Source organism: Sorex araneus, chromosome X (genome assembly GCF_027595985.1).
Source record: "Sorex araneus isolate mSorAra2 chromosome X, mSorAra2.pri, whole genome shotgun sequence".
Taxonomy (NCBI): domain Eukaryota; kingdom Metazoa; phylum Chordata; class Mammalia; order Eulipotyphla; family Soricidae; genus Sorex; species Sorex araneus.
In genome coordinates this window covers 159,231,752-159,253,712 of record NC_073313.1, presented here as the reverse complement: position 1 = coordinate 159,253,712, position 21,961 = coordinate 159,231,752, and the positions used below count along the sequence as shown (strand labels likewise).

The window sequence follows — 21,961 nt, the reverse complement described above, 5'->3', positions numbered from 1 at the left end:
AGAGACCAGGCCCCCCATTGAGGCACCCACTGGGCTTTCTCCGGTGGAGGGAGGCACCCATCTGGCTGGGAGACTCACCCAGGAAGTAGAGAGATGGGAAAATGCCCCCCCCCCCCGCCAGGCTGCTCAGCTGGCCTGGGACGGGGCCTGGGCTTGTCACAGCCTCAAGGGCTCCCCAAATGGGGGGGGGGCCCTGTGTCTGACTCCTGGGGCTCCGGGGGGCCTGGGGAGGAAGCTTGTCCATGGCCAGACCCCCGTTCCAGGCTCCCCCCCCCTTCCCTCAGAAGTGGGTCTGTGTCCCTTTTTCTGTCCCCTCCCTCGCTGCCCCCCAACATTCCAGCCCGGGGCAGGGGGAGGCTGGCGCACACAAAGCCGGCTGTGTTGGGGTGGTATGTGCCCCCGCCGGCCCTCCCCGCAGGGCACAATGCCCCCCTGCCCCCCCTGCCACCTCCCAACCGCACATACCAGCAGGCAATTGGTTCCTGGTTGAGGCCAGCCCCCTCGGGCTGGGGGCCCTGGGGATTTAAGCGGGTTCCAGGACGCCCCACTCAGCTCCGGGCCCCCCACTCTCCCAGCCCACCGCTGCTCCAGCCCTGCCCCCACCATGGCTCCCGGGGCCCCGGCGTCTGCTCCCAGCCCCGTCCTGGCTGCCCTGGTCTTCTGCTCTCTGGGTGAGTCGGGCTCAGGGGTCCCCCTCTCGGCGGCCGCCTGCCCACTTGGAGGGGGACAGTGGCGGGGAGGGGAGGAGGACGGCTGCAGGAGTTAGGCCCCGCTGGACCCCAAGAACGTGCCAGGGCCTCTGCATCACCCCCCAGTACTGCCCCCCTCGGCAGCCCCCAAGAGAACAGCCAGGGGGGCTGGAACACATTGGGTAGGGCGTTTGCCTCGCATGCGGCAGACCCAGGTTCGATTCCCAGCATCCCATGTGGTCCCCTGAGCACCACCAAGAGTAATTCCTGAGCGCAGAGCCAGGAGTAACCCCTGTGCATCTCTGGGTGTGACCCCCCAAAAGAAAAAACAGCCAGGAATAAAAGGAAGGAATCCTAGGAGGGGGTCCCAACTCTTGAGACCCTCTAAGCCCCGTTCCCAGGACAGGGGTCTCTCAGCATCTGGAAATGAGGTCATCCTCTTCCTTCTTTTTTCCGGGGGGAGGGTTGCTCTTATTTGGGGGCCACACTCAGCAGTGCTCGGGCTGACTCCTGGGTCTGAATCCAGTGATCACTCCTGGCGGGGCTCTGGGGGCCATCCGGGGTGCGGGGGATGGAACCTGGGCCAGCCGCGTGCAAAGCAAGAGCCCTTCTGGCTGGACTCTGGCTCTGGCCCCTCACCTTCCTTGTTAGAGGGGTCCCTGGGGGGCTAGGGTGCAGGCCAGAGCAGGGTTGAAGGAGCACCTTCTCCCCAAGATCCCCTGGAGCCCCCCGTGAGGCGGGGTGCTCTGGAGACATACATATCTGTCATCAGAGGCTGATCCCTAAATGCAGAATCTAGAGCCCTCTGGGATGCAGAGTGGGGGGAAAGGAGATGGCAGGGCCAGGGGGTAGACTCAGGGAAATGGGGTGAGGAGACTGCAGGGGTGGAATGAGCAGAGCAGTAGGGCCCTGGCCGGGAGCTGCGAGGAGGAAGCAGGGAGCAGCAGCCGCTCCAGCCTTCTGGGGAGCACTTGGGACCCCCAGGAATGTGAGGGGGCCACAGGCTGCAGGGGAGCGGGGGGGGGCGTGGGGGGGCATGAGCTTGACAATAGGTCTCTGTTTGCCCTCCCCATCCCGTGAACAATGGGGTCACAGTCACCCCCACGCAGTCTCCCTGGAATGGCCTCGGCGTGGGTGAGTCCCGGGGGTGGTGGCATCGGGCCAGAGCAGGGAGCCCCCTGGCTTGGGGGGCTTGCCCGGCCCCTCAGTGACCCCCAGGCCAAGGCCAGCTCACTGGTAAGTGGGGCACATCAGGGGCCACTGGACAGGAAAGATGTGGTCATTGGTCACTTTCCTATCCTACAAGAAGTCTGAATTCGTTGGGGCTGGAGCAATAGCACAGCGGGAGGGTGTTTGCCTTGCACGAGGCCAACCCGGGTTCAATTCCCAGCATCCCATAAGGTCCCCTGAGCACCGCCAGGAGTAATTCCTGAGTGCAGAGCCAGGAGTGAGCCCTGAGCATCGCTGGGTGTGACCCCCGCCCCCCCCCCCAAAAAAAAAACTGGAGAAATTCAGCAGGCTGGGCTCAGGCTTTGCCTATGGAGAGGCCTGGGACCATATCGTCCCCTTCAGCACTGCTGGGATGGACCCCTGAGCACCAAGCCGGGAGCAGCTTCTGGGCAATGCCAGATGTAGCCAAAAAAAAAAAAAAAGGAAAGGAAAATATAGCACTATGTTTTTTTTTTTGTTTGTTTGGGGGCCACACCTGCCAGTGCTCAGGGGTAACTCCTAGCTCTGCTCTCAGACACCCCTGGTGGTGCTCAGGGGACCCTATAGGATGCCGGGGATCAACCCCAGGTCAGCCACATGCAAGGGAAGTGCCTTACCCATTACACTATCTCCTGTCCCTCATGTATTTTTTTTTTTAATTTTGAGGTCACACCTGGCGATGCACAGGGGTTGCTCCTGGCTCTGCACTCAGGAATCACTCCTGGCGGTGCTCAGGGGACCCTATGGGATGCTGGGAATCGAACCTGGGTTGGCTGTGTGCAAGGCAAACGCCCTCCCCGCTGTGCTATTGCTCCAGCCCAGTCCCTCCCTCATGTTTTAAAAAAGCAAAACTGCAAAAGAAAGCTCTCTGCTCTTCTAAGCAAACACGTGGCGTCCTTTATCTGAGTGTCACTTGACCAAGTTTGGACATGACACTAAAGGCAGGGGTCGTATCTGGGAGGGAACGAGAAAGAATCGAGGGGCCAGGAGTGATAGGACAGAGCAGAGAACATTTGATGTACACACAACCAACCCGGGTTCGGGTTCGAAGCCCGGCACCCCATGTAGTCCGGGGAGCCTGCAGAAGTGATTCCAGAGTGCAGAGTCAGCGCTGAGCATCGCCAGTGATGGGTGGGGGGAGGGGTGAAGAGTCTTGGGGGAGATGCTCGAAGGGCTGAGGGTCACTGGGACATTTGCAGGAAACTTCGGTTCCTTCAGCCTGGAAGTAAGTCCAGACAAGGGGGCCGGGAGTGGGGACTCCTGGCTCTGGGACAGGGTCGCCGGTGTCGCTGTTCCTCTCGCGGTGGCCCTGACCTGTGCTGGCACTCCTCTCTCCCCGCCCCGCCCCCCGCAGCCCTGAGCCCTGCCCGCGCCATCGTGGTGTACACGGATCGGGTGGTATACGGGGCCGTGGGCTCCCGGGTCACCCTGCACTGCTCCTTCTGGTCCAGCGAGTGGGTGTCCGACGACATCTCCTTCACCTGGCGCTACCAGCCCGAGGGCGGCCGGGACGCCATTTCGGTGAGTGGTGGCGGCTGGCGGTGGGGCACGTCCCCAAAGCGAGTCCCTAGTGATGCTTTCTGAGTCAGGACTCAGGCCCGACCTGGGCTGGCCACAGCGGGTTCCTGTGGTCCCACCCCACCCCCACCCCCGGCTCTCGGTCTCTTAGTCGTCCCCCCCCTCACCCCCGCCCTAGATCTTCCACTATGCCAAGGGCCAGCCGTACATCGACGAGGTGGGCGCCTTCAAGGAGCGCATCCAGTGGGTGGGCGACCCCCGCTGGAAGGATGGCTCCATCATCATCCACAACCTGGACTACAGCGACAACGGCACCTTCACCTGCGACGTCAAGAACCCGCCCGACATCGTGGGCAAGACCTCCCAGGTCAAACTCTACGTCTTTGAAAAAGGTGCCAGGGCGCAGGGCGCACGCGGGGTGCGCGCGCGCGGCGCGGTGGTCTGCGGGGGGGCCCGGCCCGCGTCCCCGCGCTCACGCCCGCCTCCCCCCTAGTGCCCACGAGGTACGGGGTGGTGCTGGGCGCCGTGATCGGGGGCGTCCTGGGGCTGGTGCTGCTGTTGCTGTTGCTGTATTACCTGGTGCGTTACTGCTGGCTGCGCAGACAGGCGGCGCTGCAGAGGCGCCTCAGGTAGGCGCCTCCGGGACCCCCAGCCCCTTGCTCCCATCCCGGCTGGGGGTCCCAGGGGAGCGGTCCCCATCCCGCACGCCCACCCGCCGCTCCTGGGTGCGCACGGCTCCCCGCGCCTTGGAGAGCTGTGTCCAGCGCGCGCCTCTCCCCACCCCACAGTGCCATGGAGAAGGGTCGGCTGCACAAATCCTCCAAGGACTCCAAGCGCGGCCGGCAGGTAGGCGGACTGGGGGCGAGGTCAGGGGCGGGCTAGGGAGGCGCGGGGGGGGGGGGCAGGGGCGGACCCTGGGCGCGGGCGCAGGGCGCGGGCGCGGGCCGAACGAGCAGTTCCGGGTTGGGGGGAGACCCTCACTGTCCCCTCCCGCAGACGCCGGTCCTCTACGCCATGCTGGACCACAGCAGAAGCTCCAAGGGCAGCGACAAGAAGTCCAGGGGCCTGGGGGACTCGCGCAAGGACAAGAAATAGCGGTTATGGGGCCGGGCCGGGGCGCGGGGCGCGGCCGAGCCCGCCCGGGGCGCGCGGGTGGTGGTCATCGAGCTGGAACTGCGCAAGGATGAGCCGGACGCCGCGCTGCGGCCGGCCGTCAAGTCCCCCAGCAGGACGAGCCTCAAGAACGCCCTCAAGAACATGATGGGGCGGGACTCGGCCTCGTGAGCGCCCCAGCCCTGCCCGAGGGACGAGGGACGCCCCGTCCTGTCCTGCCCCCCTTCGAGGTGCTTCCTCCCCGCCCCAGCCCTGCCCTTCCCGCCCCTGGTTCCCGCTCACGTCCTTCCTCGCCCCCTCCCTCCCCGCAGCCCAGGCCCCCACCCAAGGACTGCGTGTTTGGTGCCTGTCCCTCCAGGACCAAAGAAAGGGACCTTGAGACCCCCATGCCCACCCCCCCCACTGGCTCGCCCAGTGCCTCTGTCTGTCCCCCACCTAACACCCGGTCGCCCAGAGCTGCTTTCTTTAGGGGTCCTTTAGGTGGACTCTGTCCCATGACTGAGCACCCATGACGTCATGCTGCCCCTCCCCCACCCCACAGCCCTTTGGGGCTGGCCAGCCGGCCCAGCAGAGCACCCTCGCCCCACCCTCAGCTGCAACTTTGCTGTCCCCTGGAGCACTGTCCTGGGACTCAAGGTCATGGGGAAGGAGAGAGAGAGATGGGGGTCCTGGCAGCAGGCGGCTGAGGAGGGGGCAGGGGTCTCGGGAGGGGCGCCCTGCTCCCAGCCACAGGAGCCTTTGGGTTTTTCTATATTCTGTATATTTCTTCTCAGCACCCCCTCCCCACTCCTGAATGTTTAATAAACACTGACATTTGCAGAAGTTCCATCTCCCGGCTGGTTTCCTGGGGAAAATCCCCAGCCGTGCCCCTCCTCGGATGGGGGGGAGGAATCTGGGTGTTTGGGGGCGTGGAGGCTCCTGGGGAGAGGGTGCCGGCGTCCACCCTGGGCTCTGCTCCGAGCACGAAGAAACTTTGCCTCGGGTAACTTGGTGCCCTGTGTGCACGGCAGCCCAGGTCTGGAGAGGGTGTGCGCGTGTGTGTGCGTGTACATCCATGGGATTCAACAGCCAACATCAGGAGAGGGTATGTGTATGTGTGTGTGTGTGTGTGTGTGTGTGTATACACGTGACTCAACAGCCAACATCTGGGAGAGAGGTATGAGGGTGTGTGTCTGTGTGTGTGTTGTGTGTGTGTGGTGTGTTCAGGAGTGTGTGTGGATGTGTATATATGGGACTCAACAGCCAACATCAGGAGAGGATGCGTATGTGTGTGTGTATGTATGTATGTGTGTCCATGTGATTCAACAGCCAACATCAGGAGAGGGTGTGTGTGTGTGTGTGTGTGTGTGTGTGTGTGTGTATACAAGGGGGGGGGGGTGTCCAGGGGATTCAACAGCCAACATCCAGGAGAGGGTGTGTGTGTGTGTGTGTGTGTGTGTGTGTGTGTGTGTCTCCATGGAACAGCCAACTTCAGGAGAAGGTGTGTGTGTGTGTTGTGTGTGTGTGTGTCTCCATGGGACTCAACAGCCAGCCCGGGAGAGCATGTGTGCGCGGGCTGTGCACACATGCGGGCGACACAGGAGCAGAGGGCGGGTCACACCAGACGGCTTTTATTCTCAGCATCATGCCATGTGTGGCCCCGCGGAGCGGCTACTCCGCTCTGCCCTGGGGTGGGGGGGAGCGGCTGCGGCTACAGCCCCGCGTGCGTGCATGGCCTCGAGGGGTGGGGGGGGGAGGTCGGCAGGTCCGCAGCACCCCAAGAACCCTCACGAGCTGAGTCTCTGAGACTCCTCCCCGCCCCCCGCCCGGGCCCCATTTCCCTCCGGGACCGGCTCTGCCCCCTCCTTCCTCGGACTCACCTACTGGCATGCACTAGTGTGGAAGCTGCAGGATTTGGGGGGGCCCCAGAGAGTCTCGGCTTAAGGGAGGGGGACGTGGGGCGCGGGGACCAGGCAGATGCTCAAGAGCATGTGGGCGTGTCCCGGGGCCCTGGCTTGATGGACCCAAGGGCCCCCGACTGCCAGACATGGAGCCGTCCAGTACCCTTGGTCTTGACCCCGGGGGCCCCTCCTCCCACGAGCATTTCTGGAGCAGAGTCATGTGGCCCCCACCAGCCCCCTCCCCTCCTCCTCAGGCATCTGTGGTCTGGGGGAGGCAGGGGTGGATCCCAGCCGGGGACGTGTTCCATCCCCACCTGGCCCAGGCTCTGCTGCGAGGGGAAGAACCTACGGGGACGGGGGTGGGGGGGCTCAGGGGCTGGGGGCGGCCGGCCCCCTAGGAGCTGGGCTCCTTTTTCCTCTGCTGGAAGCGCCGGAACTTGCCCTGGATGGCCAGAGCCGCCTTCTCGGTCTCGGGGGCCGTGAGGTCGATGTCGATCTCCTCCTCCTCCTCCTTCTTTCTGCCTCCGGCCTTCCCTGCAGACCAGAGCGCCCAGAGATGACCGGACACGCCCCTGGGGTCAACACTAATGATTTTATTTTATTTATTTATTTATTTATTTATTTATTTATTTATTTATTTTGCCTTTTGGGTCACACCTGGCAATACACAGGGCTGACTCCTGGTTCTACACTCAGGAATGACTCCTGGCGGTGCTCGGGGGACCCTATGGGATGCTGGGATTCGAACCCGGGTCGGCCACGTGCAAGGCAAACGCCCTCCCCGCGGTGCTATCGCTCCAGCCCCATAATGATTTTATTTTTTTTTTTTTGCTTTTTGGTTCACACCCAGCAATATCAGGGCTGACTCCTGGCTCTGCACTCAGGAATTCCTCCTGGCGGTGCTCAGGGGACCAAGTGGGATGCTGGGAATCGAACCCGGGTCAGTCGAGTGCCAGGCCAATGCCCTCCCCGCTGTGCTATCACTCCAGCCCCAACATGAATGATATTTGGGCCAACCGAGCTGGACGTTTCCATGTCCAGCAGTTTAGGGCATTTGGGTCCAGTAGCGCCAGGATCATGCCCACATGCACCCCAGACTCCACCCAACGCTCCTCGAGCCCCCCAGACACTCACCCTTCTCCTCGGGGCCGGGCGCCTGGTTGGTAGCCGGGGCTGTCTTGGTGCTGAGCTAGAAGAGAGAGTCCAGGTGAGTCCACGCTTGTGGGCACGGCAGCTGCCCCTTGGGTGTCTGGCTTCTGGAACTTTCTGGGCGAGGTTAGGGAGAGGAAGCCCAGGAGAGGGATGGGTGGGACACGCACAAGACTGGCCAGGCGCCAGGGACAGACTGGCAGGGACCAGCAAATACCAGGGCAGGAGGCCAAGAGGGCCATTGAGGGTCCGAGGTCAAGGTCACACACATCTATCATGGCTCAAGGTCATGGCGGCGGAGCTCATAGGAGCCCAAAGTCACTCAAGGTCACAGCCGCACCCCCCCAAGGTCAGGCAAGGCCAAGGCCTGGAATGTGAGGAGAGGTCAGTGACAGGCCCTAAGCTGGGAGCCACGCTGACCCGGCCTGACCCCTGAGCTGGGGCTGTCTTCCAGCCGCTCCCCTGCATGGGGAACTGAACACCCCCTTTTTTTTTTTGCTCAGGGCTGACTCCTGGTTCTGCACTCAGGGATCACTCCTGGCGGTGCTAAGGGGGCCCCTATGGGATGCTGGGCATCGAACCCGGGTCGGCTGTGTGCCAGGCCAACGCCCTCCCTGCTGTCCCATCACTCCAACTCCCTGGGCCCCAATTTTGACAATCTCCTGGCACGCTTCTCTCAGCACCCCCTGGCAGGGCAGCCTGAGTCCGTACAGAATCCCACGCAAGGCCACCCCTTCACCTCTGACCTCTGGCCCTGGCGCCTGGCTTCACGGAGCCCAGAACAGGCAGCTTACACAGTGACCACCTCCCGCCCCCCAGTTCCCAAAATAGCTGTTCTCTAGCTGCCCTTTATTTCTTTTCTTTTTTTTTTTCTTCTGCTTTTTGCGTCACACCCGGCAATGCTCAGGGGTTCCTCCTGGCTCTGCACTCAGGAATCACTCCTGGGGGTGCTCAGGGGGCCCTAGGGGATGCTGGGGATCGAACCCGGGTCGGCCTCCTGCCAGGCCAACGCCCTCCCCGCTGTGCTATGGCTCTGTCCCTCTCCAGCCGTATCGGGTGGAGCTGTTCGGGGTGCTCGGAAGAGGCGGGAGCTGGGGGGCTGCAGGCTCCTGAGCCCCCTCTTTACAGACCCCCCCCCACGCCAGCCTGGGAGAGAGGGGCGGACCTCTGGCCGCCATCTCAGTCTTGGCCCTGCGGGGTGGGGGGTGAACCCCAAATTCCACCCCCTCCACTCCTGACTCAGTGCCCCAGGGCATCAGGCTCAGTACCCCCAGGCAGCGCCCCCCCACCCCGCCTCTGTGTCCCCACCACGCAGCAGCCTGTCCCCAGAGGATGCCGCCTTCCTGGCCAGCCTGCACTGCCCCCGGGGACCCCGCACCAGGTTCCACTGACGCCAGCGCCCTGGAGGCTGTGACTTCTTTCCTTTGTGGCCCCTGGGGGGGGCGCCCCCCGGGGCAGTGGGGCAGGCCAGCATCCTCGGGCCTGTGAGTGCGGGGGGGGGCACGGCAGCCCCCCAGCCTCCCGGGGGCAAGTCACACAGGCAGGAGGAGCTGCAGCCTCTCCCTCCTTCTCCGCCCCAATCCCTGAGCTCAAAGTGGGAGAGGGTGCAGGGGACCAGGGGCGGGACAGCGGGAGGGCGCCTGCCTCGCACGCAGCAGACCCGGGTTCGATTCCCGGCATCCGGTCTGGTCCCATTTAGGTCCCCGAGCATCACCCGGAGTGTATTACTGCAGGCAGAGCCAGGAGGAAGCCCTGAGCACTGCCAGGAACGGAACGGCCCACAGCAAAAGGAAAGATAAATAAACTGAGAGAGAGAGAGTGAGAGAAAGAGAGAGATGGAAGGAGAGAGAGAGGGAGAGAAAGAGAGAGAGAAAGAGGAGAGAGATGGAAGGAGAGAGAGAGGGAGAGAAAGAGAGAGGGAAAGAGAAAGAGAGGGAAAGAGAGAGGGAAAGAGATGGTAGGAGAGAGAGAGGGAGAGAAAGAGAGAGGGAAAGAGAAAGAGAGGGAGAGAGATGGAAGGAGAGAGGGGAGAGAGAGAAAGAGAGAAGAAAAGAGAGAGAGAGAGAGAGAGAGAAGTCTTGGCGACTTGCATTATTTTTCGCTTTTTCTTTTCCTTTTTGGTCACACCCGGCGATGCTCAGGGCTGACTCCTGGCTCTGCACTCAGGAATCACTCCTAGCGGTGCTCAGGGGACCCTATGGGATGCTGCAACTCGAACCCGGGTCGGCTGCATGCCAGGCAAACGCCTCCCCGCTGTGCTATCGCTCCAGCCCGAGTGGAAAATCTTGGGAGCTGGGCCCGGAGTGAGACCCCCAGGGCTGGCAGCTGCGCCTGGCACACACAGGGCCCAGCCCCCAGCCGTGCCCGCACCTCCCAGGCACTCCCAGCCCCGCAGGACCCGGGCACTGTGGGGACTCTCCATCCTGGCTCTCCTGTTCAAGGGAAGCAAGGGCTGGTTTTGTTGTTGTTGAACAAGATTTACTGAGCGTGAGGGGAGAGAAAGAGGAATACAGGTTCCAGAGAGAAGACAGATTTCTCCGGAGTGGGAAGGCAGAGAGAGAGAGAGAGAGAGAGAGAGAGAGAGAGAGAGAGAGAGAGAGAGAGAGAGAGAGAGAGAGAGAGGAGGGAGAGAGGGAGGAGAGAGAGGGAGAGAGAGAGACAGAGAGGGAGAGAGAGGGGGAGACCCGGGGAGAGAGGAGAGGGAAAGAGACAGGCAGAGAGAAGGAGGGAGGGAGAGAGGGAGAGAGAGGGAGAGAAAAAAGAGAAAGGGAGAAAGAAAGGGAAAGAGAGAAGGAGAGAGAGGGAGAAAGAGACAGGAGAGAGGGAGAGAGTGGAGAGAGAGGGAGAGAGACAAAGAGAGGGAGAGAGAGGAGAGAGAGAAGGGGAGGGAGAGAGGAGAGAGAGAGGGAGGGAGGGAGAGGGATAGAGAGAGGGAGAGAGAGGAGAGAGAGAAGGGGAGGGAAAGAGGAGAGAGAGGTATGGAGAGAGGGAGAGAGAGGAGAGAGAGGAGAGAGAGAAGGGGAGGGAGAGAGGAGAGAGAGGGAGGGAGAGAGGGAGAGAGAGGAGAGAGAGAGAGGAGCGAGAGGGAGGGAGAGAGACAAAGAGAGGGAGAGAGAAGAGAGAGAGAAGGGGAGGGAGAGAGGAGAGAGAGAGAGGGAGGGAGGGAGAGGGGGGAGAGAGAGGAGAGAGGGAGAGAGGAGAGAGACAGAGAGAGACAGAGAGAGGAAGAGAGAGAAGGGGAGGGAAAGAGGAGAGAGAGAGGGAGGGAGAGAGGAGAGAGAGGGAGAGAGAGGAGAGAGGGAGAGAGGAGAGAGAGAGGGAGAAGAGAGAAAGGAGAGAGAGAGGGAGAGGAGAGAGAGAGAGGGAGAGGAGAGAGAGAGGGAGAGAAGAGAGAGAAATGCATTCAAGGGAGAAAGGGACTTGAAGGCAGCCCCCACCCCTCAAATTCTGTTTAAAAGGTGAAGCTCGGGCTCTGGAGAAACAGCACAGGGACTAAAATGTTTGCCTGGCACGTGGCTGTCCCGGGTCCCACCCCACCGGGCCCCCCAACCCACGGGCGGGGGGCGGGTCCTGGACTGCTGCCCCCTGCTTCTCTGTCTTCCCTCCAGCTGCCCGTTACCACAGCAACTGCCAGAGGAGGGGTGGGGGTCCCCACTGCTGCCCGGAGCCAAGGGGGACCTGTGGTGACCCTGGCCGCCTCACCCCTACACGCTCCCCCCAACTCCTCTGAGTGTGCCACAGTTCAGCTCAGGGAGTCTGGGGGCCCCCTGGCGCGGCCCCCCATGTCAGAGAACACAAAAGGACCCTCAGTGCCTGCAGGGACCCTGACCTGGGCGGGCTGGGGGAGGGGAGGGTCGTGCTTGGGCGCCCACTGGCCTCAGATGGACTCCAGGTGCCCACGAGGGCAGCTGCGCCTCCTCAAGGTCACGCTCAAGGGCAGAACAGAGCTGGGGGTGTCCCCGTGGAGAGCTCTGGCCCCCAGAGTGGGCACCCCCTGGGCAGCGCCGGGGGGCCCAGCCCCTGCCCCCCTTCCTAGACCAGCAGCCCAGAAGGGCAGGACGCGGCCAGCGCCGTCCTGCAGCTTGTCCCAGTGACTCAGGGCACCCCCCTCCCCAGTACCCAGAGGGGCTATTTGTGGAGCCTCAGGCTGCCAGGATGGGGGACCCGCCCCCGGGGGCAGGGGGAGGGAGGGAGGAGGAGGAGGCATCCCTCAGGCTGATCCCCACCATCTGCCCGCTGCGGCCCCCCCAGGGTGCCCGTGTCCCAAAATAAACGCCTGGGTGCCCCCGGCCTGCAGGCCTGCTCAGCCCGCCGCCCCCGGGAGCCGGCAGCGCGGGGGCCGCAGGGAAGGGGCAGCCCTGGGGGGCCAACGGGGGGGCTCCAGGCCATGAGGGGGCAGTTCTGGGTGGCAGAGCTGGGGGGGACCAGAGAGCCCAGGGTGTCCAGCGAGGGTGCTGGACACCCCCGCTGCCTGGCTGGCAGGCTGGACGGGGACAGCCAACAGGGACTGGCCCTGTCCCCGGCACCTCGGAGGGTCCCTCCAGCCTGGCCAGGGAGCCAGCCCCGAGCACTGAGCCAGGGGACACCCTGAGCAGGGCCCCGGGGGGCCTCCAAACCCAAAGAGAAAATAGAAGAAGAAAGAGAAATAGAATCCTCAATCCTCTCCCGGTGGGGCTGGAGCGACAGCACAACGGGGAGGGCCTTGGCCTTGCACGCAGCTGACCCGGGTTTGAGCCGACCCAGGTTCGAGCCCAGCATCCCCTAGGGTCCCCCGAGTACTGCCAGGAGTGATTCCTGAGTGCAGAGCCAGGAATCAGCCCTGAGCATCACCGGGTGGGACCCAAAAAGCAAAAAAAAAAAAAAAAAAAAAAAAAAAATCCTCTCCTGGAGGCTGGCCCCGGGCCAAGGTGGAGGGAGCTGGGTCCAAGCCCTGCACCCCTGCAGGGCTCCGCAGAGCACTGTGGGGAGGGGCCCGAGCACTGGGCATGGGTCAGCCCAGTCATGTCCAGTGGTCAGTGTGACAGTGAGGTGCGTAAGGACAGTTCTTTCAGCGACAAGCCTGAGCTTTGCCACCTCGCCTGTCTCTAGCTTGCTCGGAGCTCAGCTTCCTCGTGGTTTCTGAGTTTGATCTGGGGTCACCCCCGGCTCTGTGCTCAGGGCTTACTCCCAGCTCTGTGCTCAGGGCTTACTCCTGGCTCTGTGCTCAGGGCTGACTCCCGCTCTGTGCTCAGGGCTGACTCCCGGCTCTGTGCTCAGGGATCACTCCTGTTGAGGCTTATGGAATCATATGCAGTGCTGAGGATCGAACCAGGGTTGGCCCTGTGCCCAGGGCGATTGCCTTAACCCCTGTCCTATTTCTTGGGCCCACTTCCTTTAAAAGAAGGATACTGGGCCCGAGTGATAGTACAGGAGGTAGGGCACTTTTCTGGCACACAGCTGACCTGGGTTCATTTGATCCTTGGCATCCCAAGCTGGCAACAGAGACCCCTGAGCGTAGCCAGGAATGAGCCCTGAGCACAGAGTTGGGAGTGAGCCCTGAGCATAGAGCCAGGAGTCAGCCCTGAGCGCAAGCAGGAGTCAGCCCTGAGCATACCCAAACCCAAGCAACCATGCAACCAAACAGAAAACTCTAATCAGTTAAACCAAAACACTGGACCAGGTGACCGCTAGGGTTCTCAGCAGGTTCCCTCTCCCTCTGCCCGTCCCTCTTTCTCCACCCCCTCACCCTCCCCTCCCTGCCCTGCCCTGGAGCCCCGGCCGAGGGTCCCAGCCTGCCCCTCACAGAAGAGGGAATGGGGTGCAAGCAAGTCAGATCTGTCCTTCAGGGTGACCGGGACTCAAGAAAAACCTTTGCAAATGCAGCAGAACGGGGGGGGGGGTGCCCCTGGGGTGCCTCTGCTGCCCCCACCGGCTCCCGCTGAGCACGGAGCCCCGCGGGCAGGTGGAGAAGCAATGCCCACGTGGGTGCCAGCCGGCCCCCCCCGTGCTTTCCTCCCACTCGGGACACGCACAGCTGCAGCTGGGAGCCAGCCCCCCCCCACCCCGGCTCCCGGGTACAGGGCGAGCCCCCCTCTCTCCAGCTCCCGCGCCTCGGAGATAAAGCAGCTCAGAGGGTGGGGAGGGCAGGTGGGCGGGCTCAGGCCTCAGCATCCCCGCGGGTAGCCCCTCAGCACCGCTGGCAGACTGGCAGTGCCACCCCCCGCACTGCCAAGGGGCAAAGAAAGGGGCAGGCAAGTTCAAGGTTCAAGAATCAAGTTCTGGGGCTGGAGCTTTAGCACAGCGGGGAGGGCGTCGGCCTGGCACACAGCTGACCCTGGTTCGACCCCCAGCATCCCATAGGGTCCCCGAAGCACCGCCAGGAGTGATTGCTGAGCACAGAGCCAGGAGTCAGCCCTGACCTGAGCATCGCCGGGTGCTACCCAAAAGGCCAAGAAGAGAAAATTCAAGATCTGGGGCTGGACAGAAGCAGCGGGAAGGGGCCGACTTGCACCCCACCCACCGACCCGACCCCCAATCCCCCCCAGCACTGGCGGGAGTGATCCCTGAGCACAGCCACGCACAGCCCCCGAGAGCCCTGGAACCCAGAAACGGGAGACAAGGAACCACCCTTGCTCAGAGCCCCGTGGAAGGCGGCCCAGAGCGGGCGGCCCGGCCCTCCTGGCCACTAGTCCAGGGCCAGTGGACACTCAGTGGGCAGCAGAGCCGGGGAGCACAGAGCCCAGAGCCCCCCTGGGCCACCGGTGGGGGCGCCCCCAAGCCAACAGCCAAACTAAGATGAGTAAAACAGCCCGGACACACCCTGACCCCCCCAGCCTGGCCGGAGGTGCCAGCGAAGGGGACCCTCTCCTCCCCCGAGGCGGGTAGCAAAGTGGGGACCCCCAGCTGCACCATACCAGGAGAGTTCTTAAAGCCCAAGGCCAGGACACACACACACACACACACACACAGAAGACCAGAGAGGTGTGGTGAAAAACTCTAAGCAGCACAGCCCGCGTGTGTGTGTATGTGTGTGTGTGAGTGTGTGTCCCTGTGTGTGTGAGTGTGTGTCCCTGTGTGTGTCTATGTGATAGTGTGTGTGTGAGTATGTGTGTGAGTGTGTATGTCCCTGTGTGTGAGTGTGTGTCTGTGTATGTCTGTGTGATAGTGTGTGTGAGTGTGTGAGTCTGTGTGTGTCTGTGTGTCCCTGTGTGTGTGAGTCTGGTGTGTCTGTGTAACAGTGTGTGTGTATGTGTGTGTGTGAGTGTGTGTCCCCGTGTGAGTCTGTGTGTCTGTGTGATTGTGTGTGAGTATGTGTGTGAGTGTGTTTGTCCCTGTGTGTGAGTGTGTGAGTCTGTGTGTGTCTGTGTGATAGTATGTGTGTGAGTCTGTGTGTGTCTGTGTGTCCCTGTGTGTGTGAGTCTGGTGTGTCTGTGTAACAGTGTGTGTGTATGTGTGTGTAAGTGTGTGTCCCTGTGTGAGTCTGTGTGTCTGTGTGATTGTGTGTGAGTGTGAGTGTGTGTCGTGTGTGTCTGTGTGTGTGAGTGTGTGTGTCTGTGTGTGAGTGTGTGTCCCTGTGTGTGAGTGTGTGTGTCTGTGTAACAGTGTGTGTGTGAGTGTGTGTGTCCCTGTGTGAGTCTGTGTGTCTGTGTGATTGTGTGTGAGTGTGTGTGTCGTGTGTGTCTGTGTGTGTGTCTGTGTGTGAGTGTGTGTCCCTGTGTGTGAGTGTGTGTGTCTGTGTAACAGTGTGTGTGCGTGTGTTGTGTGTGTCTGTGTGTGTTTCTGTGTATGAGTGTGAGTGTGTTGTCTGTGTGTGTGTCCCTGTGTGTGAGTGTGTCTGTGTAACAGTGTGTGTGAGTGTGTGAGTGTGTGTGTCATGTGTGTCTGTGTGTCTGTCTGTGTATGAGTGTATGAGTGTGAGTGTGTTGTCTGTGTGTGTCTGTGTGTGAGTGTGTGTGTGTGTGTGTGAGTGTCTGTGTGTGTTCGCAGGCCGGGGCTCCCCATGCTGAGCCTCTCCACAGCCTTCCCCCAGCGTCCCGGGACCGAGGGCTGCATCCGGGCCGGCCACTCTCCAATCTGCCGCAGGGGACGGCCGGGGGCCAGCCCCGGGGCACAGGTGAACTAGAAACCCCCCAGCCCCGACTCGGGCTGGTGCAGTTTCTCTGATGCACCAACATAAGCCAGTGGGTGTGGGGGGGCAGCTCTTACATAAGTCGGGGTGGTGGGGGGGCCGGCACCAGGGCGGGTGTAGAGACCCGGGGCGCGAGGGCAGGGAGGGAGGCACCCGCGCGGCTCGCGCCCTCTCTCCCTGCGGGCGGGCTCCCAGCAACACTTCCGATTCTCATCACGCTTTTCTGAGGGGAAGAAAACAGGCTGGCCCCGGGGCCCCAGGGGGTGGGCGCCGAGCCCCCTGGGGCGGTGCTGTGGAGACAGACCCACGGCTTCTGCGAGATGCCCCGCCAGCCGGGCTGCGGGCGCGCAGGGCAGAGGCTGCTAAACGGTCAGTTAGCAGCTCTGCACGACAGCTCCCGCCCGGGGTGCCCCCCCCCCCCGGGGACCCACACGGCCAGTCACGGCCAGCAGCAAAGGCGAGAGGGCCAGTTTCCTGGTCACTCCCCACCACCCCAGAGGGTCCCGCTTGGGCTCTGCCCGCCCCCTGCCACCCCTCCCCGGGTCCTGGGCTAGGCTGCGAATCCTTCTCCCAGGGGACCACCAGGGGGACGGTTGGAATCGCAACTTTCCAGCCCAGCTGAGGGGACGCTGAGGGCTGGCCCGGGAGGTGTCCACTCACATCCTCGCTGGAAGGGGCAGCTGGGTGGGACTCCGAGCCTCGTCCCTGCCCCCTGCAGCCCCCGCCAGGCTGGGCTTCCCAGGGTCAGGATAGGGGACACGGCAACACTGGCCAGGACAGCAGGTGGTGCTGGCTGAGCCCGGGTGAGGGCTTCTGGGAGGAGGTGGCAGTGTTCCCAGACATGAAGTTCTGACCCCTCACTCCGGGGAGGGGGGGCAGTGCCAGGCTAGGGGTGGTGGGCTCCCCGGAATACCCTCCAGAAGGACAAAGCTCAGGGCCTGCAGCAACACTTGGCACCTAAGGACCCATCCACCATCCACGCTGCAGACCGAGAAGGGGGCCCAGAGAGGTTGGTTCACTTGCCTGCGGGTGCACAGTTGTGCATACAGCCTGCCTAGAGGGGAGTCCCAGGAAGGGGGCTGCAAAGAAGGTCTCCTAGTAATGTCCACCCACACAGCCCCGGACTTCAAGTCGGCTCTGAGCCCCACCTACAGATGGGGCTATGCTCTGGACAGACAGACAGACAGAACCACCCAGCTGAAGGGCTAGTGGGGGTCACTCCCTCCCCGCCGGGCCAGCCAGCCAAGACCCAGGGCGGGAGGGGGCACTGCGCCCTGGCCACCAGGAAGGCCCGTCCTGTAGCTCCTGACCCGAGCAGGGCCAAGCGGGGGTTGGAGGGGGGTGCAAGCTGCATACCAGGGGCGTGGGGTGGACCCCTGGGGGGAAAGAGGGACAGAGGAGCAAGAGCACCAGGTTCCAGTGAGCGACCCCCCCCCGTGCCCCTAAGCGCCATCCGGTGCCCGTGGACCCCCGCTTGGCCCGGGCAGCGCTGGGCAGGGCAGGGCAGGGCAGCGCTGGGCAGCGCGGGTCAGGGGCCCTCACCTCGCTCATCGCGGCGGCAGCTGCAGGGCAGGCCCAGGCGGGGGCTCCGGGCGGCCTGGCCGGCGAGGGGGCAGCGCTGGCGCCCAGGCTCGATGCCCGCTCTGGCTCGCACCCTGGCCTGGCACTGGCGCTCCGCGCGCGCCGGACCCATCTTTTATAGCCCGGCCCGGCCCCGCCTCCCGCGCGGCCAATGGGAGCGCGGGCTGCCGCGGAGTGACGGCGCCCGGCAGCCAATGGGAGCGCGCCTGGAGGCCTGCTGCATTTCCAAACTAGGGAAGGCGCTGGGGAGAGCGGCCGGGAGGGGGCTGAGCGCAGGGGAGTGGGGTGAGCGCAGGGGAAGGGGAGAGGGGGCGAGCAAGGCCCGGGCCCGGCGGGGAGGCGGGCAGCGCGTGCATCTGCGAACGCCTGGCTGGCAGGCGGGGGAGCGCGCGGCTTGCACACTGCATACCAGGGTGCAACCCTGGGCATCCCATAGGGTCCCTGGAGTAAAGGGGTCGGTCCCTGGAACCACCAGGTGTGGCCAGGAAATAAAAAAAAAATTAAATCTGAGGCTGGAGAGATAGTACAGCAGGGAGGGCGCTTGCTTTGCATCCCCCCCCCCCTCCCCGGCTGACCTTGGTTCCATCCCCTGCATCCCATAGGGTCCCCCAGCACGGCCAGGACTAATTCCTGAATGCAGAGTCAGGAGTGAGTCCTGAGCCCTGTTGAGACCCACTCACTTAACTAAAATTAAATTAAAAAAAAAAAATCCACACCGAGCGTCAAGACCGAGCTCTGGCAGGCAACTTCTCTACTCTGACCTGCGTCCCCAGCCTTGCTGTGTCCACTTTTATTTTGTTTGTGTCGGGGCCACACCTGGTGGTGCTCAAGTGCGTACTCCGGGCTCTGCACTCAGGGATCACACTGGGTGGGGTTCTGGGGAAGGAGAGGGGGACCATACAGGATGCCTGGGGTTGAACACCAGCTCTGAAGGCAAATGACTTCAGCTGTTACGTCCTTTTGTTCAGTTCATCCTAATGTAACTCACGGAGGGAGACAGCAGAACGGGCATCTGCGAGCTAATGGACGGACCCCGGTTCCATCCCTGCACCGTGTAAGGTCCCCAGAGCCCCGCCAGGAATGATCCCTGAGCCAAGAGCCAAGGGTCAGCCCCCCCCACCCCACCCCAGCAGGGTGTGGCCCCAAAACAAAGGAATAGTAATAACTCAGCTCCTGAGGTCTCTGGGCAACCCTGTCCAGGTAAGAATTCGGGTCATGGGGGCTGGAGCGATAGTACAGTGGGGAGGGCGTTTGCCTTGCACGGGGCTGACCCGGGTTCAATTTCCAGCATCCCATATGGTCCCCTGAGCACGCCAGGAGTGATTCCTGAGTGCATGAGCCAGGAGTAAAAAAGCAAAACAAACAAACAAAAAACAAAAGCAGGTCATTTCACTAGCCAGACCTCCTGGCAGGTCAGACATGGAAGGGAAAGTGAGTCCCAGCTTCTTCCCTACCCCCTGTGGAGCCGCTGACTCTGCAGGAGGCATTCAGCAATCAGGGTTGCCAGAGAGACCAGTTTCTAAGGAGGCGAACTCCTACCCTCCCCTTACCCTCCTCCCCCTGCGCTGCACCTCTTCACTGCAAGTCAATGAGCAGGGAAAAGATCTAGAACCTTCCCTAACTTCCTCAGCCTCGGGACAATAAGATAGGCAGTCAGGTTCTGTCTAGTCTTTTTTTTTTTTTCTTCGGTTTTTGGGTCACACCCAGCGATGCACAGGGGTTACTCCTGGCTCATGCACTCAGGAATTTCTCCTGGCAGTGCTCAGGGGACTCTATGGGATGCTGGGAATTGAATCCGGGTCGGCCTCCTGCAAGGCAAACGCCCTACCTGCTGTGTTATTGCTCCAGCCCCAGGTTCTGTCTAGTCTTTGCAGCATTGGGAGGGTCTCACCTCCCAGCAGGCACAAAGAGGGGAACTTAGAGAACCCCCTCTGCCACCCTATTTCGGTCTGTTTCCGGCAGATCACAGGTTGACCACAGGTGACAGGTGACCACAGGTGACAGGTGACCACTGGAGGGGTCAGGGGGTCAGAGAGTTTGTAGCAAAACAGCGGGGCCGAGTCAAGAGACTTGGAGAATCGATGCCAGGTCTGGGGGCTGGTGCTGGACAGGACGGGGCAGTGTACAGGAAGTGTAGCTTCAACAGGAAGTGCCGATGCCAGCGTGGCAGGGAGGCGTGTGCCCAGTGGGCAGAGCACATGTATATCTACATACAGACGCGTGCATACACTAAACACACATAAATTGTGTGTTTTTGTTTGGGGGCCACACTTGGCGGTGCTCAGGGGGTACTCCTGGCTCTGCACGCTCAGAGTGATCGCTCCTGGTGGGCTTGGAGGGCCGTTTTGGGGTGCCGGGGACTGAACCGGAGTCCGCCGCATGCACCTCCAGCGCCCTCCCCGCTGTAGCCTGGCTCCAGCCCTTACTATATTTCTCAATAGAAGATTGAAAACCCTGGCGGGGAGCTGGAGCAATAGCACAGCGGGGAGGGCGTTTGCCTTGCACGCGGCCGACCCGGGTTCGATTCCCAGAATGCCATATGGTCCCCCAGCACCGCCAGGAGTAATTCCTGAGTGTAGAGCGAGGAATAAGCCCTGTGCATCGCTGGGTGTGACCCCAAAAAGCAAAAAAAAAAAAAAAAAAGAAAAGAAAAGAAAAGAAAACTCTGGCGGGTGGTGCTGAGTTTGGAATCAGACCTTGTTCAGCACAGCCACTGCTGCCTGGAGTGGACGTGACTCGGGGCCTCTGTGCTCGCAGCTGGGGGAGAGCGCGGAGCGGCTGGGAACAGCCGGTGTGTGTGTGTGCCGCCTGCAGCCGGCAGCCCAAGGGCAGATGTTCCGGACGTCCTGCACGGCCTATTCGGGGCACTCTGGAAGCTTGGCACACAGAGTGCCAGGGCGGGTGTGTGAGGTCAGGGGAGGCCGGCAGCTTGGCACCCAGGAGCAGAGGCTGGAGCTGGGGACGGCAGCCAGATGACCGGCGACGTCCTGGTGCGGGGGGGGGGGGGCGGTGTGAGGCGCAGAGGTGGCTGGCATGTGCCGGTGCAGAGAAAGCCGGGAAGAATGCTGAGCCTCGGCCACTTGCTACTCTGGGGCAGAAGCGGCTGGGAAGGCACCGGCAGGGGCTGACATGGGGCGTGTCGCTGGCCAGGCCAGGGGACAGCACGATGGCCCAGCAGCAGAGGGAATGTAGGGGCTGCTGAGTGGGGGGAGAAAGGTGAGTATGTGAGGGATTTGCCTTAGCTATTTTTGGCTTGGGGCCACACCTGGAAGTGCTCAGGGGTCACTTCTGGGCAGCTCAGGGGTGCCAGGAATCAAACCTGGCCACTGCCCTCCCCTCTGTGCTCTCTTTAACCCCTTGACACTTTTTTTTTTCTTTTTGGGTCATACCCTGATGCTCAAGGCTGACTCCTGGCTCTGCACTCAGGGATCACTCCTGGCGGTGCTCGGGAGACCCTATGGGATGCCGGGAATTGAACCTGGATCGGGCACATGCCAGGCAAACACCCTCCCCATCGTGCTATCAATTCGGTGACCCATTTATATTTTTGACCCATTTATATTTTTAATTAAAAAAAAAATTTGGGGCCATGCCTGGCAATGCTCAGGGGTTATTTACTTCCTGGCTCTGTACTCAGGAATAACTCTTGGCAATGATCAGGGGACCCTGTGGGGTGCTGGGGATTAAATCTAGGTCGGCCATGTGCAAGGCAAACACCCTCCCCACCGTGCTTTGTACACACACACACACACACACACACACACACACACACACACACACACACACACACACACACCCTGCTCCTTGACTGTTTTTTTTTTTTCCTGCTTTTTGTGTCACACCCGGCAATGCAGAGGTTACTCCTGGCTCATGAGCCTCAGGAAGTACCCCTGGCAGTGCTCAGGGGACCATATGGGATGCTGGGAATCGAACCCGGGTCAGCCGTGTGCAAGGCAAATGCCCTCTCCACTGTGCTATCATTTGACCCATTTCTTTTTTTTTTTTTTTTTCCTTTTAATCAGAAGATTCAGTTTTGGGGCTGGAACGGTAGCACAGCAGGTAGGGCGTTTGCCTTGCACACGGCTGACCCGGGTTCGATTCCCAGCATCCCATATGGTCCCTTAAGCACCACCAGGAGTAATTCCTGAGTGCAGAGCCAGGAGTAACCCCAGTGCATCGCCGGGTGTGATCCAAAAAGAAAAAAAAAAAAAAAGATTGATTTTCTCTGGCTTGTGTCCTCTGCCCTGTGACACAGCCCAGAGGTGGTGCCCAGGCGCCTGACAGTGCAAGCCAGGAAGGGGGCTGAGGGCAGGTGTCCAGCCTCGAGAACACGGAGCCCAGGGCGCAGAGATGTTCGAGGGTGTGGAGGCTGCCGCACCCCTGCTCCCAGGCCGCGGGCTTGGCCTGCTCACCTCTGTGAGTTAAGGCGCCCTGAAGGCCAGAAAGCAGATTCACTCCAGGTCTTGCTCTGCCCAAGTTCTGAGCTGCCCAGATGGTGCCAGAGCTCTTGCCCGCTCCCCTCGCCCGGCTGGGGGGGTAGAAACAAACTCCACTCGGCCAGTGTCTGCAGCTTTGAGTCACCAGGTCCCACCACTGGGCTTCCCTCCCTGCCACCAACCACGGCTGTGCTGGCAACACCACCTCCCCCCTCCCCCCTGCCCGCGCCCTGCCCGCCTTTGCCCTGGGTCCAGAGTCTGTGGCCAACGTAGGGACGC

The 21,961-nt window shown here is 62.0% G+C and overlaps 2 protein-coding genes across 2 annotated transcripts; one reads left to right on the top strand and one right to left on the bottom strand.

Annotated features, from left to right (window-relative positions):
* Positions 1–604: 604 nt before the first annotated feature.
* MPZ (myelin protein zero) lies at positions 605–5,981 on the top strand. The gene is made up of 6 exons (XM_055121202.1): positions 605–671; positions 3,040–3,419; positions 3,595–3,808; positions 3,910–4,045; positions 4,205–4,262; positions 4,413–5,981. The coding sequence occupies exons 1-6, from the start codon at positions 605–607 to the stop codon at positions 4,509–4,511; spliced, it is 954 nt and encodes a 317-aa protein (XP_054977177.1). The 3' UTR covers positions 4,512–5,981.
* A 142-nt stretch (positions 5,982–6,123) lies between these two features.
* PCP4L1 (Purkinje cell protein 4 like 1) lies at positions 6,124–17,365 on the bottom strand. Its single transcript, XM_055122623.1, has 3 exons — positions 17,208–17,365; positions 7,544–7,598; positions 6,124–6,943 (listed from the first exon to the last, which is right to left on the bottom strand). Exons 1-3 carry the CDS (start codon positions 17,214–17,216, stop codon positions 6,804–6,806), a joined length of 204 nt encoding a protein of 67 aa, XP_054978598.1. The 5' UTR covers positions 17,217–17,365; the 3' UTR covers positions 6,124–6,803.
* Between the last annotated feature and the right edge of the window lie 4,596 nt (positions 17,366–21,961).